At 39.2% G+C, this 24,091-nt stretch overlaps 1 protein-coding gene across 2 annotated transcripts in view; it reads right to left on the bottom strand.

The window, feature by feature from the left end:
* The window catches only part of GPM6A (glycoprotein M6A), a 250,477-nt gene that overhangs the window by 34,634 nt on the left and 191,752 nt on the right, over nucleotides 1-24,091 (bottom strand). For both annotated transcript variants that reach the window (XM_068970525.1, XM_068970526.1), the window contains exon 2: nucleotides 4,272-4,464. In XM_068970525.1, the coding sequence (XP_068826626.1) occupies nucleotides 4,272-4,464 (193 nt within the window). The remainder of the gene's footprint in view (nucleotides 1-4,271; nucleotides 4,465-24,091) is intronic.

Genomic DNA, 24,091 nt, shown 5'->3' with positions numbered 1-24,091 from the left:
GCTACGCACCACTATTACAAACATCATTTAAGATAAATCCTTGGGCAGTATTTCTCTGGGATAAATTCCTAGAAAATTTTAAGGTATGTATTGTGAAATAGTGTCCAGAAAGTTCATGCCAAAATAAAAATGCATGGATAACCAGTAAGAGGGTCTATTCTCTGTTTCCCAATACTGAGAATTACCATTTAACTTTTCTAATAAACTGATAGTTTAAAAGCAATGCATTATCATTTTAATTAATTTTCTTGGTTTAGTGGTATGGATAAACATATATTTCTAAGCTATTAGTCATTTGCATTCTATAAGAAACATGTATTTATATTCTGCCAATTATTCTACTAGAATATATATCCTTTTCTTGAATTTATTCTATTAAAATTAGGAAATCTTGTTAGGTAAGTGGTAAATATATTTCTCAGTTTTTAAACACCTTTTAACTTTTTATAATCCTTTAATGAGTAAAATTTAATTTTTATTATCTCAAATCTATATATTCTTGTAATTTCTTACATTGTTTACATACTTCTTGCTCCATAAGAAGTAAAACTTTCAATCTGTAAAGATTTGAAGTGAAACTTTAAATCTATATATTCTTGTAATTTCTTACATTGTTTACATACTTCTTGCTCCATGAGAAGTAAAACTTAAATCTGTGTGTGTGTGTGTTAGTCGCTCAGTCATGTCCAACTCTGTGATCCCATGGACTGTAGCCCACCAGACTTCTTTCTCTATGGGATTCTCCAGGCAAGAATACTGGGTGGGTTGCCATTCCCTTCTCCAGGGGATCTTCCCAACCCAGGGATAGAACTTGCGACTCCTGCATTGCAGGCACATTCTTTCCTGTCTGAGCCACCAGGGAAGTCCCCTTTAAATCTGTACTTTTACAGATTAGTTTACTCTTAAATTTTAACTTTAAATCCATCTTAAAATTTTCTGATAAAAACGTGAGTTGCTGCTACTGCTGCTGCTAAGTCACTTCAGTCGTGTCTGACTCCTAGCGACCCCATAGACGGCAGCCCACCAGGCTCCCCCGTCCCTGGGATTCTCCAGGCAAGAACACTGGATTGGGCTGCCATTTCCTTCTCCAATGTATGAAAGTGAAAAGTGAAAGTGAATTCGATCAGTTGTGTCCGACTCCTAGTGACCCCATGGACTGCAGCCTACCAGGCTCCTCTGTCCATGGCATTTGCCAGGCAAGAATACTAGAGTGGGTTGCCACTGCCTTCTCTGAAAAATGTGAGTAGGAACATTATTTTGTATGTAGTTATAAGTTCTTATATGTAGGTCTGTGCCAACGCCATGTGGTGTCAATTATTGCAGTTTCTCAACTCTCTACTTCATTAACCTGATGCATCCTCAAAATCAGCTCAAGTACTAACTACCACTATCTGATTCATATCTATTGAATCTAATGTTTTTGAACTGTGGTGTTGGAGAAGACTCCTGAAAGTCCCTTGGACTTCAAGGAGATTCAGCCACTCCATCCTAAAGGAAATCAGTCCTGAATATTCATTGGAATGACTGATGCTGAAACTCCAATACTTTGGCCACCTGATGTGAAGAACTGACTCATTTGAAAAGACCCTGATGCTGGAGAAGATTGAAGGCAAGAGGAGAAGGGGACGACAAGAGGACGAGATGGTTGGATGGCATCACTGACTCAATGGACCCGAGTTTGAGTGAACTCCGGGAGTTGGTGATGGACAGGGAGGCCTGGCGTGCTGCAGTCCATGGGGTCTCAAAAAGTCGAACACAACTGAGTGACTGAACTGAACTGAACTGAGTCTAATGTGGATGGCACTTTGCTAACATATGTTTCCTATGTCAGTACAAGAGGAAAAATAACTTGTCTTATACTACTTTGTGTCCCTAAAGATTAGCACAGTGATTTGCACAGAGCATAACCCTGTAATATTCGCTAAGTGAATTAATCAAAAAACAAACCAGACTAAAGACTGTCTTGAAAAAAATGTGAATATTTGAAGATAAGTACATGGTAGAAGTATAATAAATTCAAGGCGTTTTAAATATATTTCCATACTTGATATTTGCAATAACTCAAATAGCAAAATAAGCACTAATCCTAAAGTAACTATTCTTGAAAAAAGAAGACTGAGGTTTAGCAAGTGAATATAGATTGTAATACAGTGTAATAAGTGAATATAGACTTTATTTTCTTGAGCTCCAAAATCACTGTGGACGATGACTGCAGTCATGAAATTAAAAGATGCGTGCTCCTTGGAAGAAAAGCTATGACCAACCTAGACAGCATATTAAAAAGCAGAGACATTACTTTGCGTACAAAGGTCTATATAATAAAAGCTATGGTTTTTCCAGTAGTCACATATGGATGTGAGAGCTGGACAATAAGAAAGGCTGAGCAATGAAGAATTGAACTGTTTTGAATTGTGGTGCTGGAGAAGATTCTTGAGAGTCCCTTGGATAGCAAGGAGATCCAACCTGTCAATCCTAAAGGAAATCAGTCCTGAATATTCTTTGGAAGGAGTGATGCTGAAACTGAAGCTCCAACACTTTGGCCACTTGACGCGAAGAGCTGACTCATTAAAAAAGACCCAGATGCTAGGAAAGATTGAAAGCAGGAGGAGAAGGGGACAGAGGATGAGGTTGTATGGCATCACTGACTTGATGGACATGAGTTTGAGCAGGCTCAGGGAAATGGTAAACAACAGGGAAGCCTGGTGTGCTGCAGTCCATGAGGTTGCAAAGGGTTGGACACGACTGAGCAACTGAACAATATACATTGTAAGCATCTCAGAATCGGAGGTTCATCACCAGCCTTGTCTAAGCACATTCTAAGGAGGCAAATCACTACATTCTAAGGAGCCCATGTGTACTTTAGAAAACTCTGACTTTTGAAAATGTACCACTTCTCAGCCACTATGTGACCTTGGATGTACCGCCTGGTTTAATCATACCCAGGAGTTACTGGTACACATCTTCCCTCTGTGTTTTCATGAACTGTTTGCCAACGGGAAGAGGGTTTTAATTCATTTGCTAGCTTCACAGGGCTTAGGATAACGGATTTTAGTTATTTGAAATATGAAAAGAGAGAACTTGAGCACTTGCTTTTATTCTGATCTAAATGGCATTCTTCTCATGCCAAAGATGCGTTATTGATTTCACATTTCACTCCCAATATAAGAGGTCAAGGTTAAAGTTCCGGAGTTAGCACATGATCTCTGATTCTTCTGCTGCATCCGCACACGTACAGCCCTGTGGAGCTTTTGTCAAGGTTTGTGATCTATAAAGGTTTGTGGTCTAAATGTCAAATAAACATGCTGGCAACTGGTTTTCAGTAGATTTATGCAGTCAATCATTCCGTGCCACTTATTAAGCTTCTTATTTCTTGCAAACTTCTATAACTAAAAGTTAGCACTTTGGATGTAGCCTAAATATAGAGGATCTGTAGATCTTAAAGACATCTGTGGTAGCTTAAAATAATGCACAGTGAAAACATATTTTGTCCAGTGTAGGCTGAGATAAAACTAAAAAGAAAATGTCAGTATTGTCACATTAAGATATATCTAAGGAATCATTTGCTTAAGACTCTTTGCAAACCAACATGTAATAATCCAAAGCATTTTCAGATAGTTTAATTATATTCCAAATGATGGGTATCATTCATAAACTCTCAAGGATCAATTCATGCTATATACCTGATTCAGTGTTAATCGATAAACTTTCTACTACAGGCTTAAAAAATTCAATTTAATGGATAATGTTGAATTTTCAGAATTTGTAAAATAAAGTTACATGGGGAAATATAAGCGATATAATTTCCTTATCTCTTTTTTCATTATTTTTAAAATTTGTTATTTATTCATTTCCATTTGTCAGTGACATTGACGAAGTTCTAAATTGATGCTTCAGAGTTAGGGACTATTTTTAAATAATTTACCTTCCTATCTGAGTGTCTAATCAACAACTACCTCCTTTTTAATCATTATGTGTGTGCATGGTTTTGGGGGGGGGTATTATCACACACATGTTTTGTTATGTTCCTTATTTTATGACCAATCTCTCTCCAATCTTAAGTGCCAGTCTATTTTAGATAAACATGAGTTATTTCAACTTTTCCTGAAAATTTTGTCATCATTATGTCCAAGGGGACACGCTTTTCACCCTCCCTAAAAGTATTTTTTCGTCTATAAAATACTGCCTCATTTATCTCTAGACCCCTGTTTATTTAACACACAGCACGGAGCACATAGACTCTCAAAATGAGAAGCGATACCAGATTGACCTACATGGTAAAGACGTCCAGTGTATCTCCAGCAGTTCTGGCCATCTCAAAATAGGTTTGCAGGATGTTGACAGTTCCAGAAAGTGCTTCATGACCACAGCCACAGAACAGGGCAACCCCGGCGTAGAGCAGGATGGTGGCGATCAGAGAGGCGTAAGGAATGCCGCCCAGGCATTTAATACAGCACTCGAAACACCCTGCAGAAGACCAAAAAAAATTAGAAATTAATATTCCATGTTAATCTAATGAAACTTTTTCTCAAACTTAAAGGAATATGGAACATACTATGTATTGCATTTATAGATGACATCAGGTCAACCACACAAATCCAGTCCTATGGTATTCTGGAAAGTACAAATCAAGTTCCTTAACTAGCAACCATCCTCCACAGGCAAGAGAAGGCTTACTTCAGCTGGGGGTTTCCTCTTCTACACCAAACTTACAGAAGCCCTTCCTTCCCAAATCAGATTTCCATATTTTTTTTGGCTGCACCACATGGTTTGTGGGATCCTAGTTTCCCAACCAGGGATTGAACTCACACCCCCTGTGTTGGGAATGCAGAGTCTTAGCCACTGAACCGACAGGGAAGTCCCAGATTTCCTATAATAATTAATCTTCACTAGACAGGCAAGAATACACGGAAAAACTGTACAAAAAGATCTTCACGACCAAGATAATCACAATGGTGTGATCACTCACCTAGAGCCAGACATCCTGGAATGTGAAGTCAAGTGGGCCTTAGAAAGCATCCCTACGAACAAAGCTAGTAGAGGTGATGGAATTCCAGTTGAGCTATTTCAAATCCTGAAAGATGATGCTGTGAAAGTGCTGCACTCAATATGCCAGCAAATTTGGAAAACTCAGCAGTGGTCAGAGGACTGGAAAAGGTCACTTTTCATTCCAATCCCAAAGAAGGCAATGCCAAAGAATGCTCAAGCTACTGCACAATTGCACTCATCCCACATGCTAGTAAAGTAATGCTCAAAATTCTCCAAGGCAGGCTTCAGCAATACATGAACCGTGAACTTCCAGATGTTCAAGCTGGTTTTAGAAAAGGCAGAGGAACCAGAGATCAAATTGCCAACATCCGATGGATCATCAAAAAAGCCAGAAAGTTCCAGAAAAAACATCTGTTTCTGCTTTATTGACTATGCCAAAGCCCTTGACTGTGTAGATCACAATAAACTGTGGAAAATTCTGAAAGAGATGGGAGTACCAGACCACCTGACCTGACTCTTGAGAAACCTATATGCAGGTCAGGAAGCAACAGTTAGAACTGGACATGGAACAAGACTGGTTCCAAATAGGAAAAGGAGTCCTTCAAGGGTGTATATTGTCACCCTGATTATTTAACTTATATGCAGAGTACATCATGAGAAACGCTGAACTGGAAGAAGCACAAGCTGGAATCAAGATTGCCGGGAGAAATATCAATAACCTCAGATATGCAGATGACCCCACCCTTATGGCAGAAAGTGAAGAGGAACTAAAAAGCCTCTTGATGAAAATGAAAGAGGAGAGTGAAAAAGTTGGCTTAAAGCTCAACATTCAGAAAACGAAGATCATGGCATCTTGTCCCATCACTTCATGGCAAATAGATGAGGGAACAGTGTCAGACTTTATTTTTTTTGGCTCCAAAATCAGTGCAGATGGTGACTGTAGCCATGAAATTAAAAGACGCTTACTCCTTGGAAGGAAAGTTATGACCAACCTAGATAGCATATTCAAAAGCAGAGATATTACTTTGCCAACAAAGGTCCATCTAGTCAAGGCTATGGTTTTTCCAGTGGTCATGTATGGATGTGAGAGTTGGACTGTGAAGAAAGCTGAGCACCATAGAATTGATGCTTTTGAACCATGGTGTTGGAGAAGACTCTTGAGAGTCCCTTGGACTGCAAGGAGATCCAACCAGTCCATCCTAAAGGAGATCAGTCTTGGGTGTTCATTGGAAGGACTGATGCTGAAGCTGAAACTCCAATACTTTGGCCACCTCAGGTGAAGAGCTGACTCATTGGAAAAGACCCTTATGCTGGGAGGGATTGGGGGCAGGAGGAGAAGGGGACGACAGAGGATGAGATGGCTGGATGGCATCACTGACTCGATGCACATGAGTTTGAGTGAACTTCAGGAGTTGGTGATGGATAGGGAGGCCTGGTGTGCTGCGATTCATGGGGTTGCAAAGAGTCGGACACGACTTGAGTGACTGAACTGAACTGAACTGAACTGATACATGCATATCATTCTATCTTGACTGCATTGTTCTCAAATTTCACATTTTGGTTTTTATTTCCATGACATTTATTCTTTTCAACTCCCTGGGCCTGTTTTTTTTACACAGTGAGTCAAAACCTCTTAGTTGTGTGTGAATCCAATTTAGTGAACGTTGACCAGCATTTATTAAAAGTGAAAGAGAATGCAGGAAGGTACTGTGCGTAGGAAGGCACATTACTTTAGAATCACTTTGAGTTTAGAAAAGAGAGACCTGAATCGTTAGGGACTCCACCCCTCTGTGTTTCAGGGCGAGGTTATTCTTCAGAATTAATTTGTAAAAGCGTGACAATAAAACGGACTCAAATGGTTCTTGTGAGCATTAAATTAGCTAACAGAAAATAGTGCATGACCTAGAGTAACTACTCAGTAAATGTTACCCCTATCATATTGGATATAACTGTAACTACTATAAATATTATTATTGTGTTGTAATATGGGTTCCAAAAATGGTTTGACCACAGTAACTACTTTTGCTTTTTGAAGTTTCATCATTTTAGTCTTCCATTTTCCAAAGATGGCTTTAAACTAGTCTCAAACATCACTTAACCTTGGTTGTTGATATTCAAAATAAGTATCAGAACTCTCTAGTCAACTCAGATATATTCTTCTAAAGAATTAACCAGAAATGCCTAAGTATATATGTGTTGCCACAAGAACTACTGATGAGATGCTGTTTCTCAGCCACTGCTGCGAAAGGGAAGTTCAGGTTAGACGTGCAACAAGCAAAGAGGAACTCTATGCCATCAGTTTCATCTCTGTTCCTCACTGCTTCCCCACACATATCCTATTTCAAAAATTTCCTCCTACCTATCGTCTTTTGGAAATTGTGGATCCAATTTCCTTCTGTAATGCTGAGACCCCCTCAAACTCTCTCCATGTTATTGACTTTTCATCTCTTCAGAAACTAATAACAAATAATGTTGGAAAACGGATTGTTATGTACTTACTTCATGGGAAGATGTGTGTGTGTTTTATCTATAATGTGTATATGTTTATAAGCTACATATGAACCACGCAGTGATTGCAAAGTTCCTGTGTGAGGCAACTTTACATTCAGAGGGTGGTTAGTCTGCTATTTTATTGCTCATTGAACTAACCTCCTTAAGAGAATTATGGATCATCTTATCTGTCCCAGGAGAGGTTAAAAAAAGGAGTTTGAACACCTTCCCACTTCCACAGCTCTTGCTAGCACAGGCAAAATTATTCCCTGAACATTCCTCCCCCGACACACGTGATACACACAACACACACGTGCATGCACGCACATACACACACAATGTGGTTAGGTAGAAAAGGTTAGAACACCTTGCCACCTCATGTGATAGGAAGAAATTTCACTCGCAGATGGGTGAGACCAGTGTGTGGAGTATCTGAATGTCACTGAACACAGTTTTGGGCAGAGATTAACAGGGTAGCAAAAAAAAAAAAATCTTTTCACTGTTTAAAGAAAAAACCTAAAATTGATACCAACCCAAAGAAGAGCTACTCTTAATTTTGGCAAGTGTCCCAAAAAGCCCCATGATCTCAAATCCTTGTCCTTTGTAGTTTCTCTCCCTATTTTTCTTGAAGGGTCTAAATGTGTGGCATTTCTACTGCAGACACTGAAGTGTCCAATTAAAGTATCCACAAAACCCTCAGGAACAGGAGTCAAATATACAGGAAAGGGTCCAAACACCGAATTCATGGATAGGAGTTACCTTTGCTGATCCCACCCCTCAAGCTTCTAACAGAATAAAGATAAATTGTGACTGTCTCAGGACCAAAGGGAGTGATAAGCCCACTGGTGGTCATCAGATTGTCATGAGTAACATGGAAACTCGCAATACCATATGCAAAATAGATAGCCAATGGGAATTTGCTATATGACTCAGGGAACTCGAACAGGGGCTCTGTAATAATTCAGAAGGGTGGGATGGGGAGGGAGATGGGAGGGGGTTCAAGAGGGAGGGGACATGGGTGAACCCATGGCTGATTCTTGTTGATATCTGACAGAAAACAATAAAATTCTATAAAGCAATTACCCTTCAATTAAAAATAAATAAAGTGGCAAAAAAAGAATTTCTGATTAATTTTGTTAATAATTCCAGTCAATTTCTGCTTATTTCATGTTCTCTCTGTTGTGTGTTAGTTGGACCAATTCTAGCCTACAAGCTACCAAGCCTGGCTGCCTAGACTCTATATATATGGTGGGAAGGGAGATGCTCTTTGTAGATGCCATAGTCTGTGTAGTATTAAGGATAAAGTGAAAGTGTGAGTCGCTCTGTCAACGTCTGACTCTTTGTGACCCCATGGACTGTAGCCTGCCAGGCTCCTCTGTCCATGGAATTCTCTAGGCAAGAACACTGGAGTGGGTAGCCAGCCATTCCCTTCTCCAGGGGATCCTCCCTATCCAGGGATCGAATCAAGGTCTCCAGCATTGCAGGCAGATTCTTTACCATCTGAACCACCAGGGAAGCCCAAACATTAAGTATAGCTTTCATTGAAAAACTGCTTTTTATTTGGAAAAACATGAGAGAAATTTCAATACTGAGTAAACCCAAATGGACAAGCCTGAGTTAACAGGCATTTCCAGATGAGCTTAAAATCTCCAAATTAAACAGAAATATTTCTTTAACTTTCTATTTAAATGCTGTCACTTAAATCCCTCAGACTGACAGTACCCTTATGGATAAGTACCAATTCCTTTAAACCTCCTTCACTATCAGATCAGGTTATAATCTTTCCATTTCAGTCCTGTGATGTGAGAGTCGCTCAGTTGTGTCCAACTCTTTGCAACCCCATAGACTATACAGTCCATGGAATTCTCCAGGCCAGAATACTGGAGTGGGCAGCCTTTCCCTTCTCCAGGGGATCTTCCCTACCCAGGGATTGAACCCAGGACTCCCGCACTGCAGGCAGATTCTTTACCAACTGAGCTACTAAGGAAGCTCCATTTTCAGTCCTGATCCTTCACAAAACTTTTACTCAAAGTAAGAAACTTTTGATGCACATTTTGCACTCGTAATGGGCTGGATTCTGATCGCCCCACTCTTCTGCGAGGCCCGAGTTGCCTATTGGCTTTTAAAGAAGGCTTTCAGAACTCCCATCTGGGGAAGCAGTGCACCATTTCGGTGTTCTCTCCAGCTGCCAGAATCCCACGTAGCTGCTGGCAGGAGAGCTTCTTTCCTCCCACAGAGAGAAGCGGCCTTGGCATAGCAGCAGAGTTACCATGGCAACTGTGCTCCGGGGCCCAGGAGATGCTCCCAACAATCATCTTCTGAGGCTGAGGATTCTGCTGCCACCATCGCCATATTTCTTACTGTGCCTCCAATGAGAAAGCACTCCATCAAATGATATCAGTGAAAGCATAGTACGCGGAGGGCTGGTACTGGCGAAAATACCTTTTCTTGAGAAAACTCTATTAAAAACAATAAAATGACTTTCCCCAGGAAACATTTTCAATATTAGATATGCTGAAAGTAGGGCCACTGATTCTCAACCAGAGCTGATGGTTGAAATCCTGAACCCAGAATTTACATGCTGTAGACATACCTGTACACACAAACAAGCATTTCTCTACCTAGTTCCTGTTTTTTGCATTTTCTCAGAATGAATTAATGCTATGTTCTTACTGTCACATAGAAGAAATTACTGGACTTTCTTTTCAATACACTCTGAAATATTAGCAACTGTATCAAAATTTCAAAGAAGATAAAAGCTATATTATCTCAGTCTATAAAAATAGTCTATTTTTTTTAAGTGGGACATATGCTGCTTAATTTTCTTTCATTAAAACATTGTGAAGCAAACACAAGCCTTTTCTCACTCCACAGAGTGCACCAAAATAAAGGGAGAAAAGTCTAAATCAACAAGAAAGAGAGTAAGAGAGACAGACAGCTGAGAAGAGAGACCAACAAAACGGAGGGCCCTGAACGGAGGCTGATGTGTGAGGCTGCCAAGAGACTGACAATGTACTCACTGGTAATGCTTTTCCAGCATCATTTACCAAAGACCTGATTCTTTATCTTGCAGCCTACCATAACACCTTTGTCATTACCAAGTAGCCACCGAGGTCTGAGTCTCTTTGCAGGCAGTCTAATTCTGTTCAACTATTGGTCTATTGTCTCCTGGTCTGTGCCCCAGCTTTGGAGCTTATCTTGGTTTGTTGTGGAGAAAATTCCCTCAACTTGCTCCTCTTCCTCATGTGTATCATGCCATTGATGGCCCTATTACATTAACATACAAATTTTAGAAATAGTTTGATTCCCCAATTTACCTTATTGGAGTTCAGGTGGGTATTTTTTATAATGATTGCATGTCTAGAAATTTTGCAAAACCTGGTTTTTGATCCTCTGAATTATTTTAGTTCTGTGAATTATTTTGTGTTGATAATTATTCCATCTGTGAAAATTTTGAGCTTTCTTTTCATTATTTGTGCCTTTCCACTACTGACCTTTCTCTTGATTCTACTCTCGTTTGACCATCAAGCGTTATGTATGCTATTGGTTGACTGGTTAAAAAGGTATCTTCAGTTTTGAATTCCATAACTGGCTTTTCCCCATCTGTCGAAATAATTTTATGTTTTTCTTTTTATCTGCCATTTCAATATTTTTTCAATTTTAAATTAAACTTGCATCCCTGAGAAAAACCCAACTGAGTCATACTGTATTTTTTAATATGTTGCTGAATTTGTCATGCTAACATTTGTTCAATGCTTTTGTATGTATCAGTTCATTCCACAAATAGCTGTCAGGCCCTCACCAGGTGCCAGGCACTTCACGAATTGCTGGTGCTGTGGAAGTAAGTAAAAAAATAAAATAAAATTCTGCTCTAGTTCTAGAGGTGGAAGACAGACAAATGAGACGCAGAAGTAATATGTGTAAGAATGTGAAAAGTGCAAAGAAAAGCAAAATATTGAAGAGGGGTAGGGAACACTGGAATAATTCAGGGAAGGAATAACTGAGAAGACAAATTTTAAAGGATGAGAGGAGGTAAAGGGGCCAGGCAAGAGAGTTTCAGGAGCAGAGGGCTTCAAAGAGAGGAAAGGCACACGTGAACGTCTGAGGAAGGCGCCTGAGGATTCTGAGAGCGTCTAAGAAGTCAGTGGCGGTAAAAGAGACGGAAGCTGAAGCAAAAGAACCTAAGGTGAGATGATGAGATGACCGATGTCCTGGGTGAGAACAGGGATGCTCATGTTCATGAATGGGACTGACATCTAATTTGTGCTTTCTTGTTTTATAATTAAGTTCATACCAGCCTTGTAAGATGATCTTTTTTCTACACCCTGAGGTTGTTTGCATTAGGTTTAGCTGCATAATAAATATTTGGTAGAACCAGCCAGTAACACCATCCAGGCCACTTGCATACTTCATGGAAGAAGGTTAACTACTGATCTAATTCTTTATAGAACTAATCAAGCTTTCTTTTGCTTCTTAACTTTGTTTGCTAGGTTCAATGTGGTAGGCATTTGCAAACTTAGTATAAGTTTTCAAACTGTTGATGAAGTTTTATGTAACTTGTATAGTATTTTTAACCGATTCGTCCTCTGCATGTATCTGCTTTTGTTTCCCCTGATGATTTCAGTTCCCTCCCTCCTCCTCTTCTTCCTTCTGGCCTTCAGTCCTTCACGCACACCTTCCTCTCACTCTGCTATTTCTACTTGCGGTCCAGTGGCTAGAAAGTCACATGCCTCCCCCTCGGCCACACAGAACAAACAGCGCAATTCCACCCTGTGTGCACAGGACAGGGCTCCATAAATATTCAGCCAACAGCCCTAATTGCTAATAACTAATGTCAATGGCTTTTAAATATTACTATTGTTAATTGTCAATTGCTAACTGTAATAAGTAATGTCAATGGCTTTTAAGTACTACTATTGGGCTTCCCTGGTAGCTCAGATGGTAGAGTCTGCCTGCAATGTGCGAGACTCAGGTTCGATCTCTGGGTCGGGAAGGTCCCCTGGAGAAGGAAATGGCAACCCACTCCAGTATTCTTGCCTGGAAGATTTAATCCCATGGGCAGAGGAGCCTGGCGGGCTATGGTCCATGAGGTCACAAAGAGTTGGACACGACTGAGCGACTAACACACACCCTTTTCAAATAACCCATTCTGTATGATTACTTTGTTTTCTTAGATTCTGTTCTTAAGTTTTCTCTTCCGTTTTTACTTTCTGTCTTTTTATAGTGTGCTCCTATACATTTCATCATGCCTAGAGAGGGATATGTGTGCTTCGTTGCTCAGTTGCGTCGGACTCTGTGACCCCAGGCTGTAGCCCACCAGGCTCCTTTGTCCACAGGATTTTTTCAGGCAGGAATACCAGAGTGGGTAGCCATTTCCTTCTCCAGGGGATCTTCCAGATCCAGGGATCGAACCTGAGTCTCTTAAATCTCCTGCCTTGCAGATTCTTTACCCACTGAGCCAATGGATGCTGAGCTATTAATCTTCAGTATTTTATCTTTTTTAACATAAACATTTAGGGGGATAAGATGAGAGATGAGAGTAAATTGTGCTTGTGAAGAAGTTTTATACTGTAAGATTATAGTAAACAGAATGTCTAACATTAACCCTTTGATTAATGACATGATCAACTAAGGTTTTAAAGTGTCCTAGAATACAGCTCAAATAGTCATCCAATATTATTGAAATGTTAACACTTTATTTAAATATATTCCTGGCCAAACAAAGTACAGGGTTAAGGTAAATATTTGAATAATTACAAATGAATGCTTCGTCATTCAGTTCAGTTCAGTCACTCAGTAGTGTCCAACTCTTTGCAACCCCATGGACTGCAGCACGCTAGTACTCCCTGTCCATCACCAGCTCCCTTCATTACAACTTCCTTCATTACAACTTCACCAGCTTCCTTCGTTACAAAGGGACAACAAAAGATCTGTAGATATTTGAGGAATACCTCCAACTTGAAAGAAATAAAAATAAAATAATAATAAAAAATAAATTAAAAAATAAACACAAAAAGAGCTCAGAGAAATGAAAGACAAAGCAGGCAGCTGGTGAAAGTTTAAATGGGTGCGTGCACGCACACACATACATTCACATATTCCTATGTTCTCCTAGGATATAATTAAATACATTGTACATGGACTTCCCTGGTGGCTCAGATGGTAAAGAATCGTGTGCCATGCGGGAGACCTGGGTTCAATCCCTGGGTTGGGAAGATCCCCGGGAGGAGGGCATGGCAACCTGTAGAATCCCCACGGACAGAGGAGCCTGGTGGGCTACAGTCCATGGGTTGCAAAGAGTTGGACACGACTGAGTGACTAAGCGCAGCACATTCTTGAAATAAGAGTGGATGCTAAAAATAGGTAACTGCAAAAAAGCTAAAAGTTCTTATTTTAAAATACGATAGCAGAAGTTTAGAATTTAATGGATGAGGTAAAAGACAAAGAAAAGGAAATCTGTATCAAAGAACAAAAAGGTGAAGATGGAAATTGGCGAGAGAAGATAAGCAACTTAGACGATCAGATAAGGAAGTCCAATTTCGATATTCAAATGTAATGAGGTCCATCAAGAAGAGCCGAGAAAGCGAAGATTAGCAAATTATCAAATACTACAAAACAGTCTCTTAGAATCGAAGAACACGTCTCCAGATGAGAAGGACTTTTCCTCATGGGCTGGTTTCCTTTCTGTAGCCCTTACCTACAGCCTCATGATATCAAGGAGACAAGCATCCTGGGGTTGGCTGTGTGCCTCTTCCAGTTACAACAGCTGGGATCACAGACAATAAGTGTCTTAGACAACACTATCATCAGACAAGAGAAATGGGAAGCTATCCACTAATGTGAAAGCAGATGACTTTTCAGAGGACCGTTTCTGAAGACGTAACAATTCCATTTGGCCTTAGGATCCTTAAGCGTTTGTGAAAATTTTAGGGACAGGAAGCCAGCCTCACTTCCTCTTATCCTATTACACAATTCCTTGTCCCATGGGTAGAAACAGTATGTGAAAGAAAAAGAAAGTGAAGTCGCTCAGTCATGTCCGACTCTTTGCAACCCCATGGACTGTAGCTTACCAAGCTCCTCCATCCGTGGGATTCTCCAGGCAAGAATACTAGAGTGGGTTGCCATTTCCTTCTCCAGGGGATCTTCCCGACCCAGGGAGTGAACCCAGGTCTCCCGCGTTGTGGGCAGATGCTTTAACCTCTGAGCCACCAGGGAAGCCCAACAGTAGAGCCACCATTAGGTCAGACTTGACTGTCCTAGGTTTATGTCACATGCTCATTCGTTTTTTCCATGCTTTGCTGGCAGCACAGTTACTGAATCACTCTACCAATATACAGTGGATTATTTTAAGCACCTACTAGTTCTACGTACTGAGTCTACAAGAGTGAAAGTCACTCAGTCATGTCCGACTCTTTGCGACCCCATGGACTATACGGTCCATGGGATTCTCCAGGCCAGAATACTGGAGTGGGTAGCCTTTCCCTTCTCCAGGGGATCTTCCAACCCAGGAATCGAACCGGGGTCTCCCACATTGCGGGTGGATTCTTTACCAGCTGAGCCACAAGGGAAGCCCAAGAATACTGGAGTGGGCAGCCTATCCCTGCACCAGAGTATCTTCCTGACCCAGGAATCGAACCAGGGTCTCCCTCATTGCAGGTGGATTCTTTACCAACTGAGCTATGAGCGAAGCCCATATGAGGGAGTCTACAAGGGTGACAAGAAATATGATCTTTACCTACCAGTGGCGAGAATGAGCCTACATACTACTAGGAAATAAAATTTGAAATTTCTAGCACCTTTCTACCAAGCTTTCTAAAAATATTCTACCTGAATATTTAGGATCGTTGTGACGTCTTGCGTGTCCAACCTGAGCAGCCAGAATCACCATATTCATCAACCACCAGAAAGAGTGGCAGTGACCGTGGAGTTCAAAGTCACTTGAAGGACAGTGGAAAAATGTCCTTGGTGTAAAGGATAGCATACTAGAAAGATGAGCAGTAAGATGAGAGTTCAGAATTGTGCTTATGAAGAATTTTTTATACTGTAAACTTCACAGCAAACAGAATTTCTAACACTAGACCTTTGGTTAATGACATGATAATGTAAAGTTTTAAAGCATGCTAGAATATACCTCAGATAATCCCCCATATTATTGAAATGTTATTAGCCCTTTACTTAAATATATCCTTGGCCTAAAAAAATTACAGAGTTGAGATAAATATTTGAATAATTCAGGATAAAGTGGCATTATAAAGAATACAAATGCGCACAATAGGTTTTTAAGTTAAATACTTTACTCATTGCTACAATACTGTGATTAGATTAGTTCCTAACTTTAAAAAGAAAATCTTGGAACAGGAAGAGAATAGGCAGCGTTTGGAAATATTCTTTATGCTCTGCTAAGTTTCTGGCTAGGTACCAAAATCACCAGGGATTTTCTCAAAAACAGAGATCCTAGGACCCCCTCCATTGAAAACATTGCTGTTTTTATCAAGTACTTCAGCTGACTCTGATGTACAGATGGAAGAGCACACGGAAACCATGCAGTGTTCTATAAAATCATATTAAATGTCTCACATACCCTAAAATGAATTGACAAACCAGATACACATGTAATACAAGGATTAAGAAGGATTTACTCTAGGAATTTTGAACAAATCATTAAACAAAACATGCAGTCTGTAACTAAACGACATCAAAAATAATTTTTTGAACAATTCCAAAGGTTCATAAATAGTGCCAAGACTTTTAGTGTACTGCCGGGTGAGTGTCATCTTCACAGTAACCCTGTGAAGGGGGTATAATCATTCATTCCTCAAATGATTATTGATGGCTGGTATTGAAAAAAGTTTGTGAAAGGCTGTGTATAATGAATTTTCCAGAAGAATGACGAGATTTTCCTTTTAAACATGCTTTTCTTATGGACACATTTATAATACTATTTGCAACTCTAGAGTGTAAAAAAAAATACCATTAATTACAGAACAATCTGTACTGGTCAACATGACTTAGCAAGAATGTTTTGATTAATTAAACTCATTTCCCTAAGGCAAAAAAATTAATTGTTTAGATAATGATTGGAGCCATACTCTTCTGGCTGTGATAAACAAACCTCAAGGGTGAGAGAACAGTCAGGTGGAGACATGTTTCTGAGATCCAACCAGAGCAATTCCTGGAAGGAAAAAAGCTGAGCCCCCAAACTGGTCTGAGTTCCAGACACCTGTGAGGTCTTTGCAGCACACCTTGTGCTTGTTTAAATGATGTTCAGAGATCCAGTTAAAACCCTTATCTCCCCCTGTAATGCTGCTGATGCTAAGTCGCTTCAGTCGTGTCCAACTCTGTGCGACCCCATAGATGGCAGCCCACCAGGCTCCCCCGTCCCTGGGATTCTCCAGGCAAGAATACTGGAGTGGGTTGCCATTTCCTTCACCAATGCATGAAAGTGAAAAGTGAAAGTGAAGTCGCTCAGTCGTGTCCAACTTTTAGCGACCCCATGGACTGCAGCCCACCAGGCTCCTCCGTTCATGGGATTTTCCAGGCAAGAGTACTGCAGTGGGGTGCCATTGCCTTCTCCGCCCCCTGTAATGAGTGAACCGGTTAACATAAATTTCAGTGTGGCCGTGTCCTCACAATGTTCAGACCTATGTTCAAAATGCCATCAGTTCTGGGGTTTATCCACATTATCTAAGATGCATTATCTTAGAACAAAAATATATTACAATTTCTCATAATTGCATAATTGCATAGATTTACTCTGATGGGCAGTTTTCACTTGGGATCATTCTACTGCAGCTAAAAGAGGAATGGGGACTGATTGCTTGACTGAGCTGGTTTCTCCACTTGCACTTGGCTAATATGGTGAACCAGGGATTATTAAAAAATGTTTCTAATGTTTCCTGTACAGCACAAAGCAGCTGCTAGAACTGTCCAGAATTTTCAGTGTAACAAGGTATTCTGTGTTGTGAAACAAACATGTGTTATATAATGAAGCAGTATGATATTTGGAAATTATTTTAAAATTTTAAACAGTATATAAGACTTTGTAAAATTATACCAATTACATACAGCAGTCTGGATTCCAGATCAAGTATTCTAATATCCTAATATTATATTGTTACTTTAAAAATAACAATAAGGGAATTTTAAAAATTAATCTTAAAAATGACATTTACAATTTAAAAGTTATTTTGGTCAAAAAAATAAAAAAAATATTGCTCCATGTATAAACCATATGACAATTTTTTAAGAGTATTGATCACAGTTTTATTCGAAACTCCAGTGAGAAAAGGCAAAATGGGATCATTTACTAACATAGTCCATGTGCATGATCAAACACATATTTTCTATAGAACTGGAGTATAGTTAAAAAATAATTGTGGAATTCGAAGATATTCTTGAAAATAAAAAGATATCTTGAAAAGCTAATGGTAATAATTTCAAATTATAAATTAAAGTTGTGAAAGAAATATTATAAAGTTAAAAAATACAAATTCTCTTTTTAAACACTGTGAATTACTTATAGAAAGTTTCTTTATTCAATTTAGTTTGTAGAAATTCACTGAGACATTTGCAGAGACAGCCATATTTCTCTAAACATAATTATAGGGTTTTTCATGTAATCTGGTATTTTAAAATTTACACATTTATTCTAATTTTTTTTTTTTTTTCAGAAAGGCAGGTATCAAAATTTTCTGTTTCATAGTTCCCTGGTAGCTCAGCTGGTAAAGAATCCGCCTGCAGTGCAGGAGACCCTAGTTCGATCTCTGGGTTGGGAAGATCCCCTGGAGAAGGGAATGGTAACCCACTCCAGTAGTCTGGCCTGGAGAAGCCCACGGACAGAGGAGCCTGGTGGGCTGCAGTCCATGGGGTCACAGAACTGGACAAGACTGAGCGACTAAGCACACACATTTCATAGTCACTAAAATATAAAAAAATTTGGTATGAGGCAAAATATAAAGTCATCGTCTGAACCATCGAAATGATAATATTTTCAAGTACAATTTCTTACATCACAATGTTTCTTCAAAATATACGTGGAATAGAGAACAAAGCAAACCGCCTCCTAATAATCACAGTAAGATGTTTTACCATGAACATTTGCAGAGTTTTTAAAATGAGTATATTTTTTCCCAATTAGTTTCACGACAAGTCATTTTTTTCAGTCACAAACAACCTGTCATAATTTGTAAGAAGGAAAACTCTGCTTCCACAGTTGAAGCATTATTGAGTATCTAAATTATCTAATGTCTCTTTGGAAAGAGGCAAAATGGCAGCATTGCAAAGTAGAAATGTCACTTCTGCAAGTGCTATCTTTTCTCAAGTACCAGAAACTTTAAAAAGCTAAAATATATTTTTAAAATCAACAGAATAATATTCTCCTTTTCTCTCCCTCTCGGGCTTCTTCTCTCCTCAGAGGAGCTATGGTTCTCTGCTCTGCTCTCTAAAGACCAGGGAAGTACTAGTTCAAAGTCTCAGTAAACCTTTTTAAATGTTGCCGAAGAAATGTTGATTTTATCTGAGCCAAGCAGAAGCCCTCCATTTTGTTGCTTCTATTACAAGCTGAATGAGCTTTGTGATCACAAAATATACAGGCACTGTTTTTTAATTACAGCAATTTTCATCCCCGGCTAATTTGTCCCATGCCATATGGATTTTATGTCCTTTGCTTCTTTTGATTATAACCCAAATGACTCCTAGATACTGGCGGTTGAAAAATAAAGGTTTAGAGACAGATGACTACAAAGCAGCCTTGAACATGTTATAAGGGAATCGGCCTTTTAGGTGCTTTTGTATTCTGCTCGCCACAGGGCGCATCTTTAAGAGAGCTCAGCCTATGTATGAAAACCTGCACTTCACACAAATCTTTTTATTTCCTGTCAGTAATCCCCACAATTTTATGAATACAGACAAAGCTCATTTTCAGTTCCTGCCAGTCATCTCAAGTGGCTGTGAAGTTAAAGTAAGAATTGCTGCCAAAGTAATAGAATGCTCATGGAGAACTGGAAAGGCAGATATATTACACAAAACATTAGATTTTATTAATCTCGAGTGTATACTCTACACTTTGGTATAGCACTACAGTGTTGTGGTTTGCAGTGAGTTGACAACTTCTGATATCAGGGACTAAGATTTATGTATCTTTACACATCCGGGATTTCATAAAGCTTGGTTCATGCACACAGCAAGCGTGGAAAACTCGTAGGACTTATCTTCTATTTCTATTTGGTGGTGTGTTTTTTTCTTGTTTATGTTGCCTATAAACTGGAAGGATAAGTCAACATCAATTTCAGCGTGTTATCCGTTCAAATTATATTGGAAAAAAAAAATAGAGTCATAGCAATGGAATCAGAAGATGCAGTTTAATTCAAGGAAACCTTAGAAGCATATTCCACAGTGTAAAGGAAAACAGTCATTTCTGTCTTTGGCCAGGACTGGTCACTGCTGGGATATAATGGAAAGAACCCTGAAGAAAGTAGCAGTAGAAGGGTGACATTTCTGCTTTTTCTCAGTAAGCAGCAGTTCTCAAACTTATCTAGTGTTTGATTTTTTTTTTCTGTTTTTAATAAAGCAAAATCTAATTTTTTAAAACTCATTTGGTGGGTTGTGTGGGGATACAGAATTGGCGTTATTACCCTTAAAGCTGCTGTATGAGCTCACTAGCTTGAGGTTTTTCTCGAATCATTGGAAAGTCTAAGGTAGATAATCCTTAAAGACTCTGCTTATTAAACAAATACATTGTTTGGCCTTAAAACATGGAGAACAATGTTCTGTATGTTTGATAAATACCACTGATACTTCCTGCAGTTTTGACAGGTATATGGGATCAAATTTAGATAACTGAAAAGATTATTTTTATCCAACATCATCTGTCAATGCTCATGTTAAGACTGAACTTGGAAGTGAGTGCAAAGAATTGGAGTGAAAAATATTTAAAATTGTTTAATAAGTGACAGTGACTAACATATTCCAATGGTCTGGTAATTTTTACTATTTCCTTTGAGCTCTTATATGTGACCAAACCCCATGTGATGATTTATGTAATTAAATTATGGATAATGTATAACATGTAAAGATTTCTCTCTACTGGTAAGAATAATGTATTTTTTAATCCTATTATCATTTTAAGATAATATTCTGGGAGAAGAGTTTCCAGCGACTTCAGTGGTTTACCTGCACAATGAGACTCTAAATGAGACCTATATTTGCTGCCATTTAGTTACATGAACATGATACTTATGCCTAACATTATTTTCCTTCACTTAAGAAACCACAAGATCTGAAGCATTTCACAGACAGAATTGGATGAGGAAAATCCAGGGGAAACATACAGAAGTGACCTTGACCATCTCGTGACCAGGAAGCAAATGTCTCCGAAGGGCTCAGGCTCTATTTACGTTTGATCCCAAGCGTTCAGTGAAAGCAAAGTCATCATCTGTTGGTCAGGATTTTCTGCCTCTATTTTTGGCATTATCATGACTCCCGTTTCAACCATATATTTGATTTGTAAACTATAAAGATGTAGCTAACTAATTGGGAGGGCTACCCATTTAAAAACTGAGCAGGTGCTGCAATGCTAAGAACAAGAAAAGGATACAAAGAACAAGCAAACGGGGTGCTTCTCGAGGAGTCTTGCCAGAAGACTGCAGTTTTACCAAGGAGTCCTAGAATCTGAGCTGGCAGACTTATTATATTTACATGAGTTAAAACCTAAATTAAGAGAAAATATGCAACATTCATCTAATAGCTGGTTACTTTTGAACAATGACGATGAGTAAGACGGAGCTGACCTTTATAAGGACATGAGTTACTAAACGTCAAATCTATGTCTGGACATACAATAGCTAACCAACAGAACGTCTATGAGGCCAGATAGTAACACCAATACATTTGGAATTCTAATATTGAAAAGAGCATATTGAAAGGTACTATGCAGTATGTGTTAATGAGTAATACATATGCATGACTGTACCCCAGAGAGACAGCTTGGGGGGTCAGATAAGAATAGAAAAACAGGCAGGCCTTGTGGGAGATGCAGCTTATTTCCCTTGGAACAAAGCTAAAAGCCTTACAAAAGGGCTTGCCAGCTGCTGAGGTTCTCCCTCACCACCTCTCCAGCCCCTCCCTCTCTCAGCCGCATCTTCCTTCTTGCTGTGAGAAACACCCACCCTTGGGCATTGCTACAAGCTACACTTTCTCCTGCAAATATTCTTCCCTCAGATATCTGGGGACCCAACTTCCTCACGACCTTCAAGTTTTCACTTAATTTTAATCCTGACGCTCCAATTTACAAATTATATCCTGCTTTCCTCTATTCATAGCTGTAGACTCCAGAGTCCTGTTACCCTGCTCTTCTTTTTCTTATTTCCACGTGACTTTCAACACAATACAAAGTTTACTCCTCGGTGCTATCTATTGCTTACCTGTATTCTTCTCCTTGGGGCTTCCCTGGGGGCTTATCAGTAAAGAATGTTCCTCTTGTCAATGCAGGAGACACGAGTTTAATCCCCAGGAGAAGGAAATGGCAACCCACTCCAATAATCTTGCCAGGGAAATCCCATGAACAGAGGAGTCTAGTGGGCTACAGTCCATGGGGCAGCAAAGAGTCAGATATACCTTAGCAATTAAACAACAACAAATTCTCCTTGAAGTGTAGCCTCGTACATAGTTGGTCCTCAATTAACATTTGTTGAATGCGTATTATCTTTTATACACATAGAAGCTTATGCTTATGATTGCCAAGTAAAAACCTACAGTTCACAGTCAACAAGGAAAATAACAAAAAGAAGTTGCTTAAAAGATAGAGTTTCTATCCAGTATCCTAATGCATATGTATTTGGAAGTAATATATTTCTACTGAGCAAAGAACAGATACTTAATATATATTCCTAGTCAAAATACAAAATATAAAAATCAAATCCATAACCATAAAGGTGATAATTTCACATTAAAAACTGCACTATTTATTATATAAACACAAAGAAAAGACTGCACAGGCATTTGACTGGATCCTAGTTTTCCACAATAGCACAAGAGTTCTTACAAAGCTCCTGGAAAGTAAAACTATAGTTGGAGACATTAACAAATTTAGCAATAGAGTCCTTCCATAAAGATAGCACTGCCCAATGGCTACAGCCACCAATCTAATCAATATGGCTCATATTTCAAGAAACAGAAGTAAGCATACGATTCAGCTCTCACTCAGTCTCACTCTGTAGAAGTCTTCTTCTCATAGCTTAAAAAAACCCCAAAGAAACACATCAAAGTAAAAAGCCATAAATAAAAAGTTATGGCTATTATTATTGTAGCCATAAATACCGCAGTGTTTACAAAAAAAAATGGTACAGATATATTTACTATCTAGGACAATGAATTTTAAGCATATGTTCTAAATTATTCGATGGTAGGCAAGACAGAGCTTTTTAAGATTCAATGGCAAAAAGCCTTGAGTAGGGAGCCAGCAACTTGGCTGCTAAATGAGTTCCACCACAATAGCTTTAAAGTCACAGGGCAAGTCTCTCAACCTTCCTTCACTGTTAAAAGATGCAATGGCTGAATGGTCTCTAAGGTCTCATTTTGCTTCTAAAATGTTTCTTAAAATCTTAAAAAAAAATTCAGCTTATTTTATTTTCTTCCTCTGATGCTCAGTAGATCTTAAACAATGTATTCAGGACACAAGGAGAAACAGTCTTTTTAGCCCAGTTATGACTGAGTATCTTGTGACAAGAAGGTGTTTCATAGAACCATCCCCACATTCAGGGGGACGCAGGCAGAAAGTGCCTCTGGAGGATAGAACACTGAGCTTCCCTTCCTGTCTACCTATGATCGCTTGTCAAGGAGCATCCATGGTTCCTTGAGGCTCCCTTTTTCCAGGAGGTTTTGGGAGGATGAGGGGTGCTGATAAGGCAACCGTGGTCCATTGTCGCCACTGGTTCACCTACCAGACTCTAGACAGAAGTGTGTAACATTATAGCAGAGCGCAATGTTTTGAACTTTAGAGGTCTTTTAAAGAGGAGAGTTTGAAATTGTGCTATAGTGCTAAACACAGCTCAGTGGTAAAGAATCCACCTGCCAGTCCACGAGATGTGGATTTGATCCCTTGGTTGCGAAGATCCCCCGGAGGAGGAAATGGCAACCCACTCCAGTATTCTTGCCTGGGAAATCCCATGGACAGAGGAGCCTGGTAGGCTGTAGTCCAAGGGGTCGCAAAAGAGTCAGACACAACTGAGCGACTAAACAACAAAAAATAAATGTTTCTGCTTTGCAAATACTTGCTATTGCATTTAAAACTACAAGAAATAATTTATGTTAAATTTATGTTATGTTAAATTTATGTTAATCATTTATGTTAAAGTCCTACAAAATGTAACATTATTCTATAATGGGAAAGTCAACTCTAATACACATTTTACAAGGCCCAGATACTTAAACTTCACAGTTGCACGTGTTCTGTCACTTTGTAAGATCCACTCATATTGGAAGAATGAACGCTGGTAAAAAAGTATCCATTTTTATATATAAAGCAATGAATGGTTACTGACAAAGTAGTTCTAATACATTAGCAAAACCATGAAGTGATTGCTTGTCTTTCATAGTTATCAGTTGCTTTCATTCAAAT

This window comes from Capricornis sumatraensis, chromosome 4 (genome assembly GCF_032405125.1).
Source record: "Capricornis sumatraensis isolate serow.1 chromosome 4, serow.2, whole genome shotgun sequence".
NCBI classification, from domain to species: Eukaryota; Metazoa; Chordata; class Mammalia; order Artiodactyla; family Bovidae; genus Capricornis; species Capricornis sumatraensis.
This window is presented reverse-complemented; position numbering and strand designations above follow the sequence as displayed.